The 23894-nt window shown below is 35.6% G+C and overlaps 1 protein-coding gene across 1 annotated transcript in view; it reads right to left on the bottom strand.

Moving 5' to 3' along the window:
• Positions 1-23894, bottom strand: part of puf (ubiquitinyl hydrolase 1 puf) — a 1013305-nt gene that overhangs the window by 464822 nt on the left and 524589 nt on the right. The window contains exons 40-42 of the mRNA XM_090399560.1: positions 21324-21380; positions 2112-2189; positions 194-288 (exon numbers count right to left, since the gene is read on the bottom strand). Of these exons, the coding sequence (XP_090255686.1) occupies positions 194-288; positions 2112-2189; positions 21324-21380 (230 nt within the window). The remainder of the gene's footprint in view (positions 1-193; positions 289-2111; positions 2190-21323; positions 21381-23894) is intronic.

Raw genomic sequence — 23894 nt, 5'->3', positions numbered from 1 at the left:
GTTTTGTGATGTAACAATTTTCATGATGAAATTTCTTGATATTAGCAAATTTTTTTTTTCAGTCAATAGTTAACACTTTTTAACTGTTAACTGAAAAGCCATCAATTATACTGTAAATGACACCACAATGATAAATTATGATTCAGTATTGCTATAAATTCATATTTAACATTGGTTAAAATTTAAGATATACCTTTTTTCTGCTCTGACTTTCTTCCCACAATGAGAACAAGTATACATATTATCACCTTCTAGTGTATCTTTTACTGTTAACTCATCAAGAGATTCCTAGAAGAAAACAATTTTCCATCAGTGATTAATAATAAAACAAATAAATTCATACTTAAAATAAAAATGGGAGGGGTGGACATAAGAAATAACTAGAGTCACAGTAAGATTAAATAATAATTTAGCAATTTGAAATCTTTTGTTTTTAAAATAATTGCCAAAAACCTCTCAAAACAGATAATTTTTTGTCATAAATTACAAAATATCACCTCTAAATAACTGACTAATCCAGGCATTCCATTTTCTGATGATTTAACTTGGTTTCACTGTTGGTTATCAGACTCACAATAATCATTATCTTTACTGGCTGATTAAATATATATATATATATATATATATATATATATATATATATATATGCATATATTAATCTGACCGTTTTCAGCAGCAAGGTGCAGTGTGAGATCTGCCAAGATCTGGAAGCCCACATTCTGTCCAAAGTGACATGAATATTCAATGCATTCAGGAGAGTATTGAGGAGAACCCCAGGACATCGACCTGAAGGCGTGCTGCTGAACTGGGAATACCTCGCAAAGAATCTTTGCAAAGTCATTGCAAAGAATCTTGAGAAAAGATTTACACACATTTCCATACAAGATGCAATTAGTGCAAGATCTGAACCCAAGAGATAACTAACACCAACTGATGTACACTGTTTGCTTACAAGAATTGGTCCGAGAACAAAATGACTTTATGGATCATCTGATAATGAGTGATGAAGCTCATTTTAACTTGAATGGTTTTGTAAACAAGCAGAACTGCAGAATATGGGGTACCGAGAATCCAAAGGTAGTCCATGAAAGGTAGACTGTATACTTAAGTGGGAGAATTACACCCACTTAAGTGTACGGTCTGGTGCACAGTTGCATCACGACGTGTTATGGGACCATTTTTCTTTGCAGACAACAGTGGCAATGCCATAACTGTAACCAGTGAGAAATACCATGATATGATCAACAATTTTTTTAAGACCAGCTCTTGCTGATACTCCAGAGATGTGGTTCCAACAGGATGGGGCCACTGCACACACTGCTCGAGCCATGATATGGGTCTTAAGGGAGATTTTTGGCGAACATCTAATTTCAAGAAATTCTGCATTCAATTGGTCCACTCGTTCGCCAGATTTAATGGCCCCTGACTTTTTCCTTTGGGGACATCTTAAGGAGAGGGTGTATGTGAATAAACCCAGAACCACAGAGCAGCTCAAGGAGAACATTGGAGCCGAATTTTCCATTACACCAGATACTCTGACACGTGTAATGGAAAATGTTCTCAAAAGAGCCCAACTTTGTGAAGATGAAAATAGCAATCACTTACAGGACATATCTAGAATAAAATACCTCTCAATGGAAAAGGAGAAAAAATGGCATCCTTTTCCATTCAGAATACCTACTTATTGGTACAACTGATAACTCCATACAAACACCCAAATCTGTCCAATTTAGAATAATGTGCTCATATTTAGTGTAAACCAAACACCTCTCTAAATTCTAGATGCCATTTGAAACAAAATAATTATTTTCAGTAATGACTCCTCTTTTACCAGACAATTTCTCATAGATATGCTGTTTCTGCCATTTCATAGTCCACAGGTGACTTTTCATTTTTCCACCAAGCCTATAAAAATGAAAGTAACTGTTGATCAACATTCATTTATAGCTATCTCTATCCACCAGAACATTCTTTCTCATATAGTGTTCAAGGAAAACAACTTCCAGCTGATAATTAAAAAAATAAATTAGTTTTTATTACCATGCATATTAAAAATCAATGTGTTGAGTTATTAATACTTTACATGCATGCAATAAAGGGAGCATACTTACATAGAGATTTCTCATGTCAGCCACCTGACAACGAAGTGTATAAAATTCTTCCAACGTACGGCTTATATGAGGACAGTCCTGCACATGTAGAAAAAAAAATCCTGTTGTTAAAATCAAAAGGGTCATACACAGAGTTGTTTCTATGCATTTTTTGCTTGCTAAAAGAATATATGCTGATAAATTTACATACAGTAGATGCCGCTTATTGTGATGATCACTTTGGGACAGCCACTTTTCCATAAACAATAACCAGTTGATAACATTAAGCAAAGGATATAAAAAATTTGCATCATTTATTTCAATTTATTGTTATGAACATTAGTTAATTTATAGTTATAAACAACTTTTTAATAAGGAACAACACAAAATTTATTTTAAAAACTTGTCTAGAGTTGTCTGTCACGTGTTTCAATATAGCAGTTCATGAATAAATTGCTTATACTCACAATGCCTTTTAAAGTTTGTGCTCTGTGTTGCACACCGTGGCAAAGTATTCGTAGAGCTTCTTGCATCTAGACATTGGTTGGAGGAGCTTATAAAATTTATTCTTCTATACTTGCACTAGGTTCACTTTCTTCTACTAGTTTAAAGTTCTCATCAAAAGCAGTTTGACATATTTCCTACACTGTCATTGTAGCCACCAAGTCAATGTTGTTATCAATATCCAACCAATTTCAAATTCTTCTTTTGACATGCCATTTGGGGTTTTATATCAAAAATTTCATTTGTAAGATATTCAAATTCGTTGGAAGAAGGAGTTTCACAGTTTGTTTTAAAAAATCCACCTTTTTGGAAGCAGTTATCAATAGTCTTCTCTGAGACTCTTCCATGGCATTGCTACCAAATACAATGTATCAAGAAAGTAAATTTATTTTGCAATTACACTTGCATCAGATTGTTTATAATCAAGTTTAGCTATAATTCTTGCAAGAACTTCTCTGTGATAATAAGCTTTAAAAGCTCATATGATGCATTGGTCACATGGTTGGATTAGCAATGTAGCATTTGAAGGCAAGAAGATTACTTTGATGTTCTTTAACGATAAACTGTGTGTGTGTGTGTGTGTGTGCGCGCGCATGCAGCTGTCTACTAGTAAGACATTTTTTTGCTTAAGATCCCACTTAACTAACCAATTGTTTGAAATGCCATTAGTCATCCAAGCAGTTGCACTAGATCAATTGTCAATAGGCAAACTTTTGACACCTATAAAACACCAAGGATTTTTACTTTTTCCAATCACTGGGAGCTCTTGTTTCTCACCTTTCATATTAGCACAACAATGAACTGTCACTCGCTCATTTGAATAAATAAATCCTTAGTTTTTAAACGAATAAGTATGCTCAGGCATTGCACAAAAATAGTCCTGTTTCATCTGTAATATTCAGCAACAATTTTGGCCACTGTCTTAATCCATGCATCAGCTGATAAAAAATCAGCACTTTTTTCTTCATCATGAATATGCTCATGCACAATATTCTCTAACTTTTTTCCACCTGTTAAACCATCCATCAGCTGCAGTGAAATTTTCTTTGCCCATTGTTTTGCAAGCATTTCTGCTTTTTGATGCATCAAAGGTTCATTAATTGAAACATTCTTTTCACAAACATTACTAAACCGAATTTTTAATGCTCATTCAACTTGAGTAACCTTACCAGACTGAGCTCTCTTCCGATCTATGTTCTCATTAGTAAGAGCTGAAGTTTCAATGTTTGATCTGTTTTTTAAGATCTTAGACAAGAGTGCTTATGAAATTTTTAAATGTACTTCCACACTACACTGACTCATTTTGGGCAACTTATCATAGCACTCCAAAATTCTTTGCTTTTCTTGAAAAGATAAATCTTTACATTTTTTACTTGCTTCTGCCATAATGCTAAGGGTCATTTTAACAAGCACTTTTTCAGTCAAATTCACTTACTGAAAGAGAGCACAAAAAAAAGTTTCTTTATAGCCTATTTTCAGGCTATAAGACCTACAGGGAGTCAGGAATTCCTCAAAGGAGGGCATATACTATCCACACCAGCTATCAAGTCTGTATCTGAATTCTACTTGGACATACAACATCCAATGCCAATCCGTTCCAATTATGCACCACTCTATGAGAGAAAAATCTAGCTCTCTCACCGCTTCTTAGCGGAATTCATTCGCAACATCCAAAGTGCCTTCTCATACTTTTTCCTACCCTTGGAATCCTGCATGACCCATAGAGAAATTTGTCTCAATCATATTTCCCCTCTTCCTCCTGTTTGCAGTCCACAAATTTTTATTTTGCTTTCATAATCAGTATTCCGTAATTTAACACTCTCCTTTGCACACTCTTCACTGTATCAGAATCTTATTATGGCCTTGTAAAGAGGCAAAGTGACTTCCTTATCTTTATATATCATGGTTGGTTGCAGCATTGGAATTATTCTCTAAGTTGTATGAGCAATATTTGTTATATGGCCCTTGAACTTCAATTTCCTATCTTCTAAAACTCTAAGATCCATAGTCTCATCAGTTTCATCAAGCATAATCCTACCAATATAATATGACACAAAAAAAGTACATGACTTTACATTCATTGACATTGACCTGACATCCATTTTCCCATGTCCACAATTCCAGTCTATTCAAATCATTCTGTATATCACCTGCATTCCTGATTACCCTACCTATCTTTGCATTATCAGCAATAGCTATATGTGATCGTCAAATCCTTACCAATGTCATTAATGTACAGACTGAATAACAATGAACCAAGGACTGATCCTTGTACAAGGGTGGTCTGAAACATTCTCAGCCTAACAATGAAAAAATGAATTTATAATTTCAAAATGATTTTTATTTTTCAACGTAACCTCCCTTAACACTAATACACTTATTTCAGCGATGCTCCAGTGCAATTATTCCATCCCTGTAGGGGTTGTCAGTAAGATCTGAAAAATATCCCTCTACAGCTGCAATCACCTCTTGATTCGAAGAAAATCGCTGACCAGCAAGGAAGAGTTTTAGTTTTGGGAAGAGATAGAAATCAGAGGGAGCCAAATCTGGGGAATAGGGTGGATGTTCCAACAATTCACAGTACAGATCCCTTACTTTTCCCCATTGCCAAAACATCTTTGTGGGAAGGTGCATTGTCCTGATGAAAGATGATTTTTTTTCTTCTGCGAACTGGATCTTTTCTCACGAATTTTTTTGTCTAGTCTGGTTAAAAGATCAGAATAATAATCCCCGGTTATTGTTTTACCCTTTTCAAGATAATTAATAAACAAAATGCCTTTAGCATCCCAAAACACTGATGCCATGACCTTTCCTGCTGATGGAACCGACTTTGTCTTCTTTGGCAGACAGAAACAACCAGCTTCTGTCCACTGTTTTGACTGCTGTTTGGATTCTCGTGTGTAAGTGAATCCAAGTCTCATCTATAGTAATAAATCGATGCACAAAATGTTTTATTCTTGTTAAAAGCTTCAAGCGCTGTTCAGAGATTTTCATACAAATGCGTTTTTGATCTGCTATGAGCAAGCTCGGCACCCATCTTGCACAAAACTTTTTCATTTGCAATTCTTCATGCAAAATATATCCTATGCGTTCTTATGAAATGCTTATGGTCTCTGCAATTTCACTCACTTTGACTTGATGGTCATCCAATACCATATTGAGCACTTGATCAATGATTTCTGGTGATGTTACACTTTTTGGACATCGTTCACATGGATCATCATCAAGGTTGGTATAGCCACGTTTAAACTCAGCAGCCTATTTCTTAATAGGCAAAAAATGAAGGAGAAGAGTGCCCATAAACTTTTATGAACTTTGAATGAATGTCTTTTGGCATTAAACCTTTTTTTACAAAGAATTTTATAACTGCACAAATTCAATTTTATTCATTTCAGGGGATACAGACAACACTTTTGCTTCAGAAAGCTGTATAAAACAAACTACCTGATAGAATGACTTGCAATTTCACATGGATGACAGATGTACCAACTTAGAAAAAAAAATCTTGCCGATAGTGTTGCCATCTATGGTCGAGGCCGAAAACTTTTAAGACCACCCTCATAGTATACCACTGGTTACCTTAAACCAATCCACTAAGTCTGTAACAACATTCCACTATATAGTTAATCTTGTTAGACTCCATCTCACAGTAGATGGGTCAAACTCATTACTGCATGAAAAAACTGTTACTAGTGTTAGCTTGCTCCACCTTTGCAAGGAGTGCCCCGGTGTTGTACCACCTTACCCCAGTCCTGAAGATACTTTCAGGCGCAAATTTTGTTTGCTCACACTTGAATAAAGGATTAAATTAAATTTATTATACTCTAACCAAGTGAAAAATAAACTTTCAACTTCTTTCTTTTGTGATGAGCACAATCATTTACAAGCAATATCAAAACCTTACGTATAAATATGTGATAAACTATTATCACATATTCACTTTATATCAATTTTATATTATATTTTATGTATTTTCTGATTTATGAGCCTTGTAAAACCGAGCATGATAAATTACAAAATTACTTATTTTGCTAGATTTTACAAAAGGATCATTGATCAGCACCCCATTTGATGGAGAATAGAGTGCAGAGGATGTTCAATGCTTTTCTGCACTTAATCCAAAAATGATGAATATGTGTAAAGCATATCAGCTTTCTATCAAAGATGAGTCCCCAAAACCTGGCCTCTGAAACTACAAGAAAACTAGCTTGTTCCTCTTAAATGAGGATCAGGATGGAGAGTGCATTCCCAGCAGAAGTGTACACAGATGATTTTTTTCAACAGTTAACAAAGAGTCCAGGAAGAGACACAATTGACTGATTATCGAAGTTGTCTTTCAATAAACCACAGATTGCAGGAGTGACAATAAATGGTGAATTCACTGACATAAAGACAATTGTCTACTGTTGGGAGGAAGCTATTCAGTGAGTTCGCTTTAACAGCAAAGAGGATCACACTTAAGACAGAGCCTGAGGAACAGACTCATCAAATCTGCCACTCTTAGTACAACTGTCTTTTATTCCATCAATCTTGGTTCTGTGAAACAATCTTCTTCACTGAGTATTCCCAAGGACCAAAACATCCAGCTCTTTATGAAGAATTTCAACAGTTTACTTTGCTCTTGACCCCAGCATGCACGACATTTATTTGTTCCCAGACATGATAGATTTAGAAATTTAGTTTTAGAAATCTCCCTCATGTTTGGGAGATTTCTAAAACAGTGTTCTAAAATTAATAGATGAATTTCCTTTTAAAAGACACTAAGCTGAAAATGTGAATAAAACTGTCAAGGAATAATTTGGTTTACGCATAGTAATAGGTAGTCATCTTTATATGCAATGCACAGCAGAATGTTATTGTTAAATGTTTTAAACATGAAAGAGGCTAACTCTGTAACAAAGTAACATGGCAAGGGAATAGTGAAGGAGTTTCTGAAAGGAAGAAAATGTGAACTTGAAAATTATCTCTATGTTGTATTTTCAAGGAAAAAAAAAAAAAAAGAAGGACTATATGTTTAAAATATATTGATATACTATTTGCTAAGAGCCATGGGTGAGAGACATATAAAAACTGAAAACACTGTTCATATGCATACTGGAGAAAAAAAAAGAAAAAAAAACAGTAGCCCAAAACATCAGAATCTGGAAGAAAATTATCAATAAAAAATAGAAATGAAATACTAATTGTAAGACTTAATAATTCACATACTCGCTAGAGAACAAAAATTTATTAAGAATAATAAACAGTTAAATTCCACATTTAATGGCAAAAAGTATCCCAATGTGTGGTCAATTTTGCACATGGGCATCCATGTAGAAAAATATGGTTCCTATGAGGATATAGTGCAAATCACAGGAAAATGATGGCTTCCATATACGTTCTCTTTGACATCCCAGTGGAAGAATGGCAAGGGAGAGAATTGTAAAATCTGCTGAAGAATAGAAGTGGGTACGCATATGGAAGAAGATCATACATATATTATTAAGAGAGAGAGAGAGGACATTATTGTCAAGCATACACTTCACAATATAGTCTGTCCCATTTATGTTGGTATTACCATCCACAAAGTATAATTTATTAACAGCAAAATTTCAGTCCATATTTCATGACCATTCTCAATGCACAAAGGAAAAGAAATATGGCAAATTAGTATAACAGTTAAAAATTAAAGAATGTGCTACAATGCATGTCATTAATTACAGCAGAACTACATCTATAAAAATTCATATCTGAAAAGTGATTGAAATTGGAATAGCTTTCTTTCTGGACGTTCTTTGCAACAACAAATGATAGTCTACAGGTTCGTGTTCGCAGAAAATTAACACATAATGGAAAATACAGTGAAGCTAGTACATCCTGCACACATTTTATGTTCTACTATTTCTGTTTTGAATAATGAAGTGTCTCCTTCATCACACCTAACTTCAACTGTAACAGTGATGGCAATAAACTAATCAATAAAGTAATTAATAATTACGGCCATCATCTGAATCTTTCTACAGAAAATATTTAGAATTTCAGTTCCATATATGATTGTGATTGGTCGAAGAATTTAGAGCTCATGTAAACGTGGTGGTTTTTATTCCTGTAGAAAGGCTTATACATTGGCAACACATGACTATTAAATTATTTAAGGAATTCACAACGTATACTGGAATATTAATTAAAAGAAACTTTAATAAATACTTCCTATATTTCGGCAACGTCACATTGCCATCTTCATGGGAACATACAAATATGACACGTGCATGCAGGCACTACAAAAAGCAAATGAAGCAGAAGATAAGAAACTATTGTTGTTCCTAAAGTCCTAATGGTGCCCCCTAGCAGGCCATATTGGGTTGTCTTGGCCGTTGGGCTGATGTTCTCATGATGTAAGTCTCCCAAATTCAGGGTAGTCTCATGCATCCAAATTTGTTGAGGTTTGGAACGTTTTTTTAGAGCTGAGGCAGATTCTATGAATAATCTTTCGTACTTAAACTTGCTGCAGTGTATTACTTTGGCTTTCTTCCAATGTATTCTGTGGTGGGTATCGAGAGCATGGTCTGCAAGACCAGAGTGGCTGTACTGGTGAAACCGTAAACTGTCCTACTTTGGCCAAGCAGGCAGGACAGCGAATTATCAGGATTTCGGAACACAAAGACTACATCCAGTTTCACCAGTACAGCCACTATGTGTTTTCCAGGAGCGCTGAAATTAAAAATATAGCATATGCATTTCAAAAACAAAAAAGTAAAGGAGATTCTAATTGTAGTAGGTACGAACGATCTAACTAGTGAGAAGTTCAGTATGAAAGAGGATATGAAAGGGTTGTTGGAAGAGCAAGAGTGAAGAGAGAAAAAGTGAGAATAAGTATATTACATTGATATGATAAAAATGAATTAAGAAAAAGGGATATGATAGCAAACGATTCATTGCATTGCCTTTTTAGAAGAAATGGATGCAAGTTTTTGGATATGTGGAGTGAGTTTGAGGGAAGATTAAGATTTGTATAAGAGGGACGGCCTACACCTGAATGCATGAGTCTTGAAAAACTAATAACTGGTATGAGACCTAACACACAGTCAGGGAAACTAAATTATAATGGGAATAATGGTGAGAATATGAGTGTAATAGTGACAATGTTATATAATTCTGCTGATGACAGGAAAATACTTTATTATGGAAATGTTGACGAGGAGAGAATGATTTCAACTTTGTGTTTGTCTGGTTCAGACCCATCAAACATGTGCAAAGATGTCTACATGTATTAGGCACTAGAGAAGAATACAGATTTGCAAGTTCTCCAACTGTGCCACCATGCAGACTGCAGATAAGGGTATACAAAAGAACATGCAAGTAGCTTATTATGTTTATTTATATCCAAATGCAAGGAATATCAGACATATTTAGATTTACTTTTATATTTTGCTAAGGTTTTGACAGAATACAACATGGTAGACTATTGCATAAATTGGAGAATATGGGTTTGGATTATAAAATATTAGCGTGGTTAAGAGGATGGCTGACTGACAGATATCAAAAAGTGGTATATGGGGGATATGAGTCTGCAAGATTTAAGGAAACTAGTGGTGTACCACAAGGATCAGTCCTTGGTCCACTGTTATTCAATCTATACATTAATGACATTGGGATGCATTTGACATGTGACATATAGCTATTTGCTGATGATGCAAAGATAGGTAGGGTAATCTGGAATGCTGCTGATATGCAGTACTTGCAGAATGATTTGAATAGACTGGAACTGTGGGCATGGGAAAATGAATGTCAGTTCAATGTCAGTAAATGTAAAGTCATGCACTTTGGAGTGATTAGATATCCAGGGTCGTATTATATGGGTGGGATTATGCTAGAAGAAACTGATCAGGCTATGGATCTTGGAGTGTTAGTAGATAGCAAGTTGAGGTTCAGGGGCAATGTAGCAAAGATTGCAAATATAACTCAAAAGATAATTGCAATGCTGAACAAATTTTAACATGTAAAGATAAGGATGTCATTTTGCCTCTTTACAAGGCCTTGATAAGACTTCACTTGGATTATTATGCACAAGTCTGGTCTCCTGGTTTCTGTTATGATTCTGATATATTGGAGAGAGTGCAAAGAAGAGAGTTAAAAATGATATCAGGGTTGTGGAATACTGATTATGAAGACAGATTGAGAATTTGTAGACTGCAGACACTAGCAAACAGGAGAAAGAGAGGCGATATGATTGAGATGTATAAACTTCTAAAAGGGTCATACAGGATTTCAATTGATGAAATTTTTAATTTTATTAATTTTATCGAGTGGGGAAAGGAAAGGATAAGAGGGCATCCTTGGAAGCTGAGAATGAATTCTGCTAAGAAGGAGTGAGAGCTAGATTTTTCTCTCATAGGGCGGTGCGTGATTGGAATGGACTGCTATTGGATATGGTATGTGCAAGCAGTGTGAATGAATTCAAGAATAAGTATGATAACTGGTGTGTGTAGTATGTGGCCTCCCTCAATCAGTCCATTTCTTAATAATAATAATAATACATTACGGGAATGTTGGAAAGACTTGAAAGGCTACTTTGCCAGATTAACCTTTGAGTTGTCCTATTTGGAGATTAAATTCACTTCTGGACTTACCAATATATAAATACCCTCCACTTACATTATCCTCATGTTCTGTGCTCATATGGCGTTTCTTATTATGGATAGACTTTTCAGTATGCCTGGATTCGCTCAGAGCATCAAGATTATATTATGTTCCATGAGACTAACAGGTAAGGTGTTTGGCAGCAATGTTATGTCAACTAGGCACAGAATTTGTAGGAATAAAACTAAAGTCATATGCAAAAATTATTTCTTATTAGAAAGCTGTGAAACCTATTCAATAACTAAAGTTTAACAAAAATGCCTGTATAAGGCTATCCCAATTCTGTGAGGTTATGCTGGAAAAAAAAAAATAAATAAAAAAATAAAAAAAAAAGGGGGGGGGGGAGAAGATATTAAAAATTACAATCCTATCAGGGTTATATATTGTTACAACAATATACAAAATGTTTACTAAAATCATTAGCAATGAAATACAAAATAAACTCTAGTTTTTGCCAACCTCCAGAACAAGGAAATTCAGAAAAACTTACCACACTATTGATCATATATACACTGCTCGGAAAGAAGTCAATGGACATTCCCATTGGCAAGGTGTAATGTGTTTGTAGCCATATACACTGGAGAAATATGATATTCCCAAGTCAGTGCACTGGAGGAATATGATATTCCCAAGTCAGTGCACTGGAGGAATATGATATTCCCAAGTCAGTGCACTGGAGGAATATGATATTCCCAAGTCAGTGCAACTGTGTCCGGATGAAGTGACTGTAAAAAGGGAACTGACGGAATTAGAAACAGGCATTGTGATAGGATGCTATGTAGCAGTTGTATCTGTTCAGCAAATTATTGACAAACTGGGCCATCTTAGGTCAATTATCATTGACACCATACTGAGATGGAAGAGCAGGAAGTCATCTATAAGTACTACCCACAGTGGATGACCTGCCAAACTCACAGAACATGTGAAAACCACTATTCATTGGCAGACGCGTTGAATGCAGAGTTCCAGGCATTAACTGGAACACAAATCTACAGAAAAACATTCAGAACCAAGACTCACAGCATGTTTCCATGGAAGGCCTGCAATATGCAAACCCTACATTATCCAAACCTACATGCAGCATCTCTTCAGTGGTGTAAAGAGCATGTATAATGGGGCGTGGAATCTTGGAAAGATGTGTTATGGAGCAAAAAATCATGGTACACACTCTATCAAGCAGATGGACGTGTGGGGGATTCCCAGTGAATGTCTCTTAGCACATGCATAACCCCAACTATAAAATTAAAGAAGTGGCAATGTGATGGTATGGTTCTGTTTTTCCTGGTTTGGCCTTGGACTTCTGTTTGTGGTGCAATGAACATTGAATTCTTAGAGATATATCTTAATATACTGGAAAATGCAATGCTTCCTACTTTGTGGCATTTCTATGGAACTGACCATTGTCACTTTCAATCACAAAGTGCATAAAGCTGCTGTTGTAACCACACTTTAGCAAGTGTGGTTACAACAGCAGCTTTATGCACTTTGTGGTTACAACAGCAGCTTTACTGGCCTCCACATAGCCCTGCTCTCAAACCTAATGAACATCTATGGGATAAATTGGAGCATTGGGTAAGATCGAGAGATGTCTGTCCCATAACAGTCCAGGACCTCATTACATGCCTACAGAAAGAATAGCCCAAAATTCCCATTGATCGCTATTTCACACTTGTAGAAAGTATGCCCAATAGGATTGCTGTAGTCATCGCAGTGAAAGGAGGTTACATCTTATTAAGGTGGGTGCCATGTCTGTCTGTTCCTTATACTATGGTGTCCATTGACTTCTTTCCCAGCAGTGTATATTTAACACGTTTGTTGCCACCTACGAGCCCCACAAGCCAGCTACAAGTATACTCATATGATGCTTACCTCCAGCAACGAGATTACCCGTACTGACCTTGAAGAAGTGAAAATGCTTAGCGTGTGGAGCTAGCAGCAAAACTGTGTATACTCGTAGATGGTATACACTCCTCACAAGCCAACTACAAATATACTGGTATGTCGATTACCGTCGGCAACGAGATTACCCATACTGACCTTGAAGAAGCGAAATTGCTTGGCGTACAGGAACAAACTATGCCGAAGTAGCATGGCAGTGAATGTGTTAATAAGAAAATTACTGAAATGACAAATAAATACCAAAAACCTTTGGATCTGACATTTATTGATTTTGAAAAGGTATTTGATTCATTCTCAACATGAGCTATTTTAGAAGCCCTTGAAAATCAATGAAATTAAAATACATATACTGATCCGTAGGTACGTTATGCCTTTCGACTGGAAAAGGCCTAAGTTCAATTCAAATTGTGACAAGAGGAATATGGGTTTTTTTTCAACTAAAGGTGAGTTAGCTGATAGCAGGATTTTTCCCTCGCAGAAACTTGGGTTTTTCATCCTGCATGCAAGCAAATCGGCCTTCAGAACACACCCAATGTACAGACAAAAAATACTAGTCGTAGTGGTGGGGAGTATATGGTGGTGGCGGTCGTGTATTGGTGGAGACAGTGAGTTGTAGAGTAGGTTCCCTCCCTTCACGAGTGTTTGGACTCCTTGGAGGTGTCAGAAAATAATAATATCCTTATCCATATATATAAAAATTCAATTGCAGCTATAAAATCATCAACAAATATGATTCCTATGCAAAAGGGAGTTAGATGGGAGATGCCATTTCAACTAAATTATTTACAGCAACCATAGAAAAATTTTTAAAAATCTGGATTGGAAAAATAGAGTAATCATGGTAAATGGGTGAAGTTGTCTGCAAGGATAGAAAAATTAGAACTCCGTGGTGGATACAGGAAGATAAACAGGCAGTGAAGGAAAAGAAGAAAGCATATCAAAAGTTCCTGGCAAATAAGTCAGCTTGTGCTCTTAGAGAATACAGGGACAAATGCAAGAATGCTAAACATTGTGTAATGTTTAGCATTCATGGGAGGAGTTTGGCAAGAATATAGAAAATAAATATCAAGAAGGTGGCAAAATATTCTGGAGGTTGTTGAAGAAGTTTAGGAATGGAGGAAAGAGTGCTGTAAAAAGAGTTAAAGATGATAAAGGTGACATGAAAATGTGAGAAAAAGATATCCTTGAAGTATGGAGTAATTACTTTGAAAAACTGCTAAATGAAACTGCAGTGATAAAAAATACTGACCAGGCATACAGTCGGGAATACATATCCATACTTGAAGTAGAAAAAGCCGTCAAAGGCTTGAAATGTGGAAAGGCAGCAGGAGTAAATGATATTCGACCAGAAATGCTGAAGTATGGTGATATAAGTGTCTTACAGTGGCTGCACTGCATAGTTCAGAAAGCCTGGACAGAGGAAGGAATTCCCGATGATTGGAGTAGAGCTCTCATAGTACCCATATATAAAAAGGGAAATAAAACTGAATGTGAGAATTACAGAGGTATTTCCCTACTGAGTGTTCCTGGCAAGATCTATGCAAGTATACTTGAGAAACGGTTAAGAAGAATTGTGGAAGAAAAGCTTAGTGAAGAACAAGCTGGATTCAGGCCAAATAGAGGCTATCAGGATCAGATCTTCACTTTACGACAAATAGTCGAGAAAGCATGGGAATATAACAAAGATCTATATTTAAGTTTTGTAGAGCTGGAAAAGGCATATGACGAGGTGCCAAGAGAGAAGCTATTCAAAATTCTACAGTTATATGGTGTGTCAATGGGGCATTATATCAAGCAATACTTAGTCTTTATTTGAGTTGTAAGTCGGCAGTTAGAAATGAAGGAAGTACAGGGAGATGGTTTAATGTTAAATCTGGTGTGAGACAAGGATGGACATTATCCCCTCTCTTATTCATTATCTATATGGATCAGATTATGAAGGAAAGTGGTATTAAACATGATATCATAATTGGAGAAGTTTATGTCAGCTGTTTGCTTTATGCAGGCAATGTTATACTTCTAAATAAATTCACTACAAGTTTGCAAGATTCCCTGACTAAATTGAATAACTGTTGTAATAGATATGGTATGAAGGTCAGCATTAAAAAGACAAAGACAATGAAAATAGGTAGAATTGTTGAAAATGTCAACTGTGTTGTGAACAGGGAACCTGTGGAACAAGTAAAACATTTCAGCTATTTAGGCACTATTTTTACTGAAGATGGTAAATTAAATATGGAAATAGACAACAGAATCAACCAAGCTGGTATGGTACGCTGTCAATTGAATAAAATCATATGGAATAAGAGAGAAATTAGTCGGAATACTAATTTCTCTCTAGTTTGACCAGTGTTCAAACCAGTTTGAACTTATGAATCTGAGAGCTGGGTCAGAAGTAAAACACTTAACCAAAGACTAGAGACTGCAGATATTAGAGTCCTCAGAAAGATTATAGGCATGAACAAATGGTATCAATGGCAATATCGTATTAAAAAAAATGACGATATTAGGAAAGAACTTGACATTGTCAGCATCCAGGAATGCATTAGCAGAGCTAATCTCAGGTGATATAGTCACTTAAACAGAATGGGCAAAGAAAGATTAGCAAAACAAGTGTTGTCAGCCAGGTTGGCAGCAAAACAACCCAGAGGAAGACCAAGATATAGGTGGATTGATACGGTACAAAGTGCCTTAGACGATAGAAATATAAGATCTGATAATGATAATATTGGAGTCTTGACAAATAATAGACTTATTTGGAGGAAAATTGTAGATAGGAAGTTAGTATTGACGTAAATTTTTCACTTAGTACTATCATATCCTGTACACCCCCTGAGGGTACATGGCAGGAATTTGATGATGATGGTAAATGGGAAAGAACTAAATTACTACTATTCACTGATGACATTGTTCCTTTAAAAAACTGCAGAAAAACTTCAAAAATTCATCAGTGAATCGAATACATAAAGTAAAAAGAAACAATTAAATATAAATAAAGGCGAAACAAAAAAAAAAAAATATAATACATACATCACCAAAAAGCCAATACAAATGACACACAGGAAATTGGTATCTGTTTACTTAGGACAAAAGATCACAGCAGATGGAGACTGTGAAGAAGAAATTATATGTAGAATTAATTTGTTGGGATAGCCTTTGGAAAACACCATGAAACACTCAAAGGAAACATCCTAATCTGCCTTCAAAGTAAAATATTCGACAGTTGTATACTTCAGATCATGGTATACAGAAGTGAAACTTAGACTTGTGCAAAAAAATTTACCAACAAGTTGAGGATTACCCAGAAGAAAATGGAAAAATATTCTTGGTATTACCATTCTAGATAGAAAGCACAATACTTGCATCAGAACTCAGACTAGGGCAAGGGCATAGCAGCCAATAAAAAATCCAAATAGCAATGGGTAGGTCATTTTGCAAGAAGTAAATTGAAAAATGGAAAAAGTTAATATCTGAATTACAGATATAGAAAGAGAGCTACAGGAAGACCAAAGAGACAGTGAGAGAATGAGATTAAAGAGATGACTGGAATTCAATGGCATAGAAAAGCTCAAGCTGGAATGAAGGACTTTGAGGAAAGCCTTTGTCCAGCAGCAGGAAGTGGTTGATGAATCACCCTTTGCAACACTCCACACTTTTCTACTAAATGATTTATATTTTTTGATAATTATTATTATTTTTTTCTTTTGTGAATTCTACTGGTTTTTATACATGGAGTTCTCTTGCCTGCTGCAATTAACATCAAGCACTGCAAAACGTACTTTAATTTTCAACTGTTAGTCTTATCTCTTTTTTTTTTATGTACATTGAGGATGGTCATGAAATGTAGCCAAAAATTCTGCTTCATTCATACATAAACTGCTATTCCATAATTTAATTTTCACACCATCTGACAAAGTGTGTGTGTCCATTAAAGTCACACACATGAAGCATGGATTGAAGCAGCTGCAATCTTAGATTATCACAGGTTAAATGGAAACAACCTTGAACACAGACCTAAACATCCTGGAAGTGTCATTTAAGTAGTGGTACTTGAAGCCAAATCCAACAAAAACTGTGTCTACAGTATTTCACCTGAACAATGCAAAGATGAATCGACACCTCAACCTCTCTTTCTGTGGCAAAAAGGTAGAGCATGAGCCTTACCCGAAATACCTTGGAGTGAGCCAAGACAGAAGCCTAACCTATAAAAGGCACATCACTAACCTACCCAACAAAATTAAAACAAGAAATAATATCATCTCATGGCTTGCTAGAACAACCTGGGGTTGTGGTGCTGATGTTTTAAGGTCGTCTGCACTGGCCCTGACATTCTCTGCAGCAGAATACTGTGTGCCTATCAGGGAAAGAAGTGCATACACTAACATTATAGACACCCAGCTAAACTCTACAATGAAAATAATTAGTGGGACACTGAGCAGCACCCCTCTCCCCTGGCTACCTGGTCCTATGCAACATTGCTCCACCAGATATATGGAAAAGACAACCCTCGATTAAAGTATTTAACAAAGTAATGAGTAACCCGCTCCTGCCTCTGCACCAGACTCTTATAAATCCACCTAGCAATAAACCCTTTCTGGTCCATGGTCGAACTCTCTTCAGCCGCCTTACCATCAACACCTGACATGTGGAGAGAACACTGGTCCAACAATCTTCCAACAAATGATTTCCCGGTTGAAGATCCCTGTGCTCTGAAGTTCAGTTTTGCCTTCCCTAGGAAGATATGGTAATCTTTCAACAGGATCAGAACTAACCAGGGCAGATGTGGCTACCTACTGCATAAATGGAGACTGTCAGACCACCCTTATTGTCACTGTTCTCTTGTAGCCCAAAAGTCATTCATATTGTGAATGACTGCCCAATATTGTAATAAGAAATTGAACTGACAGGTGAATGATTACTACTTCCAGAGCAGTAACAAGCTGAATATGCTAGAAAAAAATATGGTTGCAATAACAGGTAAGGAGCTCTGCTATAAGCAGGTCCATCACAAGTTCGTTCCTTAAAAATAATACTGAAATGCCAGGAGGGTCCTCAGTATGCTTTAAATGTCTCCTACATGCAGAAATACACAGGATTGTGTATCTGCAGAATAACCTTGGTATCATCAATATGTTGGAAAATGTATACGTTATTCCACTATAAAAATTTTCCTATTCTTTTGATTTTGTAGGCCTATCTTATTTGTAAGAAGGTGAAGGCTTACTTTGCTTGTCATGTATTTGTCCATTGATTTTGGCAAGTATAAACAGCCAGTGTCTATATCTTCTGAAAAAAAATGTTAATACATCACCTGATGTGTTAGGATCAGTTGTTCTGTTTAGTTTGCATTTAATGAATGCATTTACACTCAAATTTCTTTTCTTTTTTCTTTCTTTTTTTCCCCTTCTGCATGTACATGTGTGGTTGTTGTTTTTAACTTGACCCAGCATCGAATGAAACCTGCCGCTTAATTACAGGATGCCTGAAACCAACACCACTAAAAGACCTGTATACTGTATACCTATATATACCGGTATTGCACCCCCTTCAGTTCGAAGATCTGCATTCTCAGCTGATGAAAGAAGCAGACAAATGAATGATGAATGCCACCCACTGTTCGGCCAGACCGCAGTGCCCCAAAGACTAAGATCCCGACATAGCTGACAACTGTTGAACTACCTAAAAACCTACCAGAGACAAGACTTTAACAATGGCTTGCACCATATCCTGAAAATAATACTGGTATTCCAACAACCGAACATCTTCCACGTGGTGCCCACTTGGACTGGAATACTTGGAGAAACCTAAACAGACTCCAGACGACAGGACACTGCAAACAAAACCTCATCAAATGGGGCTACCTCACTGATCCAGACAATTGTGAGTGTGGGACAACCCAGTCCATGGAACACCTTCTTTCTTGTCCCTTTCTTCCATCGCTTTGTGCAAAAGAGGACCTTATATCCTGCACAGAAAGAGCAGTTGATTGTGCAAGATACTGGAGGAACATCTGACCATGTTTATTGTATATAAGTTATGTATAGTTTCCTTTTTTTTCATATTTAATTATTATTCCCTGTATAATTCACCTACCAAATCTAAGCTGATCTCATTGTAATGTATCCTAATTTGTTGTAAATCATGTTGTACCACTTACTTACTACTGTACTACTTGTGTCTGGATACGAAATTTAAAAAAAAAACTGTTACATGGATAATGAGAAAAACTGGACATTTATACTGTTGTCACAAGACTTTTGTTTTTTACTTCTGTAATCAAGTGATGCATCTACATTGTCAATATTTAGTTAGCACCTTGTGAGGGTCCATCAAAAATTTCAGGATGAAAAATTCACACCCAAAAGATTTTTTCGGCACCAGAGCTCCCTACCCACCACAGAGCCACACATGAATGTCTACTAACCAGCAAGCAATGATTGTACTCAGGAGTGGAATGCTAGAGCTACCCTGGATCAGCACTACAGCAAGCCTTTGGCCCTGATCCCAGACTGTGAGACTTATTCCAACACTGCTGATCCTTGCAGTCAAGTCCACTACCCAAATGATCCTGGCCGGGCCACCTAGGACTGCCTGTTCTGCTGAAGCAGAGGCTAGTAGTGCAAGACTACCAGGGTTCCCCTTTTCCGGATGTCCATCGACTGCATAGCATGGCAAATATTGTGGCAGAGCATTAGATTCCAGTGATGGTAATCTGGAAGATAAGAAAGTGGAAAAGACTGAGGAGAAGTAGGGTGAAGAAAAAGAAGAAGAATGAAAATGACCAGTTCTATTACTGAGAGGTTCCCTCCAACAGGAAAGGAAGATTCAGAGACAAAAGAACCAAAATGATGTCTGGACTCTGGAGTGTTATGCAGAGCAGTTGAGGGAATGTAGATTGCAGGTGGATGGTGGGGGGGGGGATATGAAAGAGACTTTCAAGTCAGTTAAGGGATTTTTGACAGATTAATATAGAAGGAGTTGAAAAAAAAAAAAGGAGAGTAGAAGGGGTAGAAATAGAGGCTATCTTTGGAAATTGTTTGAACATGTGGTGAAAAAGGGTGTAAAAATAGATTTTTATATGGAAAGTAGTTGGTGAGTGGAATGCTCTTAAATTTCATTTTATACATTCTTTTTGGTACTCATTCTTATTATATATCCAAACAACTTGAAGTAAAAGTTCACAAACATTTCTAGTCCCAAATCATTCTTAATATCCACATTTCTAATTTAATATATCCTTGTTTTTGCTAAAATTGCCTTTAAAAAACTTTCATTTCCATTGCTTGTATTGCAATAGCAATGGAGATACTATCTCCATTACTATTGCACTATAGCTACAACATAGCTTCCTTGTCACAGTCCAATATTAGATGTAAACTACTCCACATTACCACATTTAGTCTTTACAGACATCTTAGATTTAACATACTAATTTCTCCCACTGACCCTAATCAAAGGTTTTTTCCAAATTCCCAGTGTCTCTCCACCATCTCCATTATAGCAAAAAATCAAATCAACAGTTAATAGTGATAACAGTGATATTTAGAAAAAAATATTTAAACATTAAAATATTTACTTTTCTACCAAAAGTCATGAAATATGTGCAGACATAAATTTTTTATTAATAAAAATAAATAAAAATATATATATAAAAACATTTTTTATTAACAGAAATAACAATGTCCTGAATTCGGCCATAACTATATATTTTCAAATTATCCTGAAAGACTTTTTCTTTTTTTTTTTTGTAGAAAGTTGGTAATTTCTTCCTTCCTCTTATAAAGTACTAATAAGTACTTTATAGGCAGAAGTCCCATTAATAAAGAGGGTCTCAGTCTAATACACCTGGTGATGAGCGAAGGGAATGCTACACAGGGAATTAAAAGTGCAGAGGGCACATTGCAAAATCAACATAGCTTAAAGGATTGCTTGATTGCTGAAGAACAAATCGACTCCATTACATATCGTAAACTTATTACTCTTTATAAGGGTATGTATGATATGTGTATCTATGTATGTATATATGTCATATGGAAGTGATGGAGAGGATTCAGAAGTGAATGCTAAAAATGGTTGACCAGTCTGCAGAGTGCTCTCTGCAGACTGGTCAACTGTGAGCCTCTGGCAATGAGTCCTTAGACTCCTTGGCTTTTCCCATAAAAAAGATTAAATTTATATATAAGAATAATAATAAAATTTATAAAATCTTACCAAAGAAACTACATTGTTTGAAATGACACCACAGAACAGCTTTTTCACAAGTTCTTTCTAAAAATAAGAAATAAAAACAAAAATAAATTTTTAATTAAATACAAATAACAATTTAAGTAATAAATTTTGAAGTAATGTTTATATGCTTAACTCCATTTATAGCTAAAACTACTTGAGAGTTTAAAGTATAATTTGCTGCTGCAAGTAAACTGCTGTGGATTGGACTATTCATGATGCAGTTTTATGGTAGAGTTTCATATATTATTAATGGAAGACTGACATATGCTACTAGATTTTAATGGCTTCATCAAAACAAACTGGTTGCAGAATAAATCAACATAGATGGAGTAAACTTATCATATCACAAAGGAAAAGCATAAGGTGAAATAACAAACATCAAAATTGTTTACGTTTCTTACAAAAGACATGAATGAGATAATTTATGAAATTAGGGAAGTTACTCATAGAACCTTCCAGTGCAAGTGAAATCAATGACTGAGCTTAATCTACAGTCTGATAAATGCTGTTCCATATTTTCATATTACAGATATGAATAATGAGATGATGAAAGTAATTACAAAATAATGGAGATGGAAATCAATCAATCACATATGTAATCCTTGTACCTAAATATCACAGGATGATGAAAAAACTAGTAGTAATTTTTCATAATAGTTCTTTCAATTTTATTATTTTGATTATATTCAGGATTTTAAGTGTATATATGCTGCATATTAATATTATTTTAATTAGCAATGCAAATCTATATTGACTTAATATAAAAATACAAGATGGAAACACACATGGAAAATATTTATATTTTTTTATAAAATTTTCACTTATGTTTCACAGACATCTTCAGTTACAGAAATAGAACAGCAATTAAACAAATAACAGAAAATTCTAAAAAAATAAAAAAGTGCTGCCATAGTAGTTACAGTAAGGTAATAGAAACGGTCAACATTTTCCTAACACATGAAAATTTAAAAAACATAAAAGTGTGTGTGTGTGTCAGGGGACATATATTGTGTGTGTGTGCTAGGTGTGCAGTGCACACCCACCAATAACCACTGATATTATATTTTTGCATTTGTTCCTGTTAAAGATTCCCCTAATTCAGGATCGTACTTACACTTTTCCCAAAGTGTAAGTACAATCCAAGGAGGCCCAAGGAGCTAGTGCTCTGGGGGGGCGCCCCCCTCCCTCATTGTTTGGGGCCCTTAAAGTGGTCCTAAATTTGCAGGGCCTCCAGCTAGCCTCATGTGCCTGTGCATAAGTACAGCCCTGCCCTAATTGTTTCCTGGCTTTGCATGATTCCTAAAATTTAACAATATACTAATGGTTAATGAAGTGGACAATTTTAGACAGGTAAGCATTGCATCACATTTGCATTAATAGTCTGGGTGTGTAGTCACAAATACAGACACCTTTGAGTCCCTTGAACAGATGTACAAATAGCACAGCAGGTCAAAATGTTAGTGTTCAAGTGGTTTTAACCACTTAGAAGGCAAGACAGAGTGTGCACTGAGACAATACCACCCAAAAATCAGTGACTATGATTGGTTATTGTGTCAACCAATCCAATTGAATGTTGTCATCTGTCATGAGTTGCTGTTTTTGTTTTCTGAGTTTCATCTGTTTTGCATGCGTGAAGTGTGAACTGATGTGTTTAGGACACCAATATAGACAAGTTTTTAATATATCATTTTCCGTAAATAATTTATAACTTTTTTTATCCAAATTTACAATGGGAAACAGTGTTCATGTTCTACTGAATGCTCAGTTTTCTGCAAGAGCTTTTGAACTGTATGACTGCAGTCAAAGGAAATAACCTCATCCTCCTCTTCCAAATTTACTACTATATTTATGCCTTTGAATAATTCAAATATAGCATTCTACATCATTATTGTTTTCTAATATATCTTAAGCACAAACACATTTTCTCCCACACTACACATATTTAGTTAAAATTAATTGATAAATTAAGGTATTCAAAGTTATCCTACAATTAATTGCACTGGACCAATTAAGATGAGCACGGATGCACTATGCACTCTTAAAATTTTCATACATCGATAAAAAGGCAATCATATGATCAACTTGGCATGAATTTTGTAGCATGGGTTGCATAAGCCACACTACATGTAGTAATTCAACCGAAATGGACATGCAACACCACTGATATATATATATATATATATATATATATATATATATATATATAATATTAAAAGTTAGGAAAGATTAGCAGATGGGAAAAGTACTTTCTTTTACTCTCTTCCATAAGGAAGATAAACAATTGGATCTATTTAAGATTAGGCAACAGAGCAACATTTAAAAATTCCAAATATTCCATAACAAATCAGCTCTTATAAAGGATTCTTGCCTTATTCCAGAAAACTATTTGCCTAGTGGAGATGCCATGTTCAACAAGCCCTAACTGTTCAGGTTCATGGTACGTGATATAAGACTTATGTTCTTTGGGATGAATAAAAGCAAATATTCCAGATTATCCATAATATCTGATAAAGGAATATTAGTAAATAATGATGCAATATCCAAACTGATCAC

This window comes from Typopeltis vanoorti, chromosome 10 (assembly GCF_054136105.1).
Source record: "Typopeltis vanoorti isolate ZY-2024b chromosome 10, IOZ_Tvanoo_1.0, whole genome shotgun sequence".
Taxonomy (NCBI): Eukaryota; Metazoa; Arthropoda; class Arachnida; order Uropygi; family Thelyphonidae; genus Typopeltis; species Typopeltis vanoorti.
The sequence above is the reverse complement of the archived record's forward strand: the minus strand, read 5'-3'. Positions and strand labels throughout refer to the sequence as shown.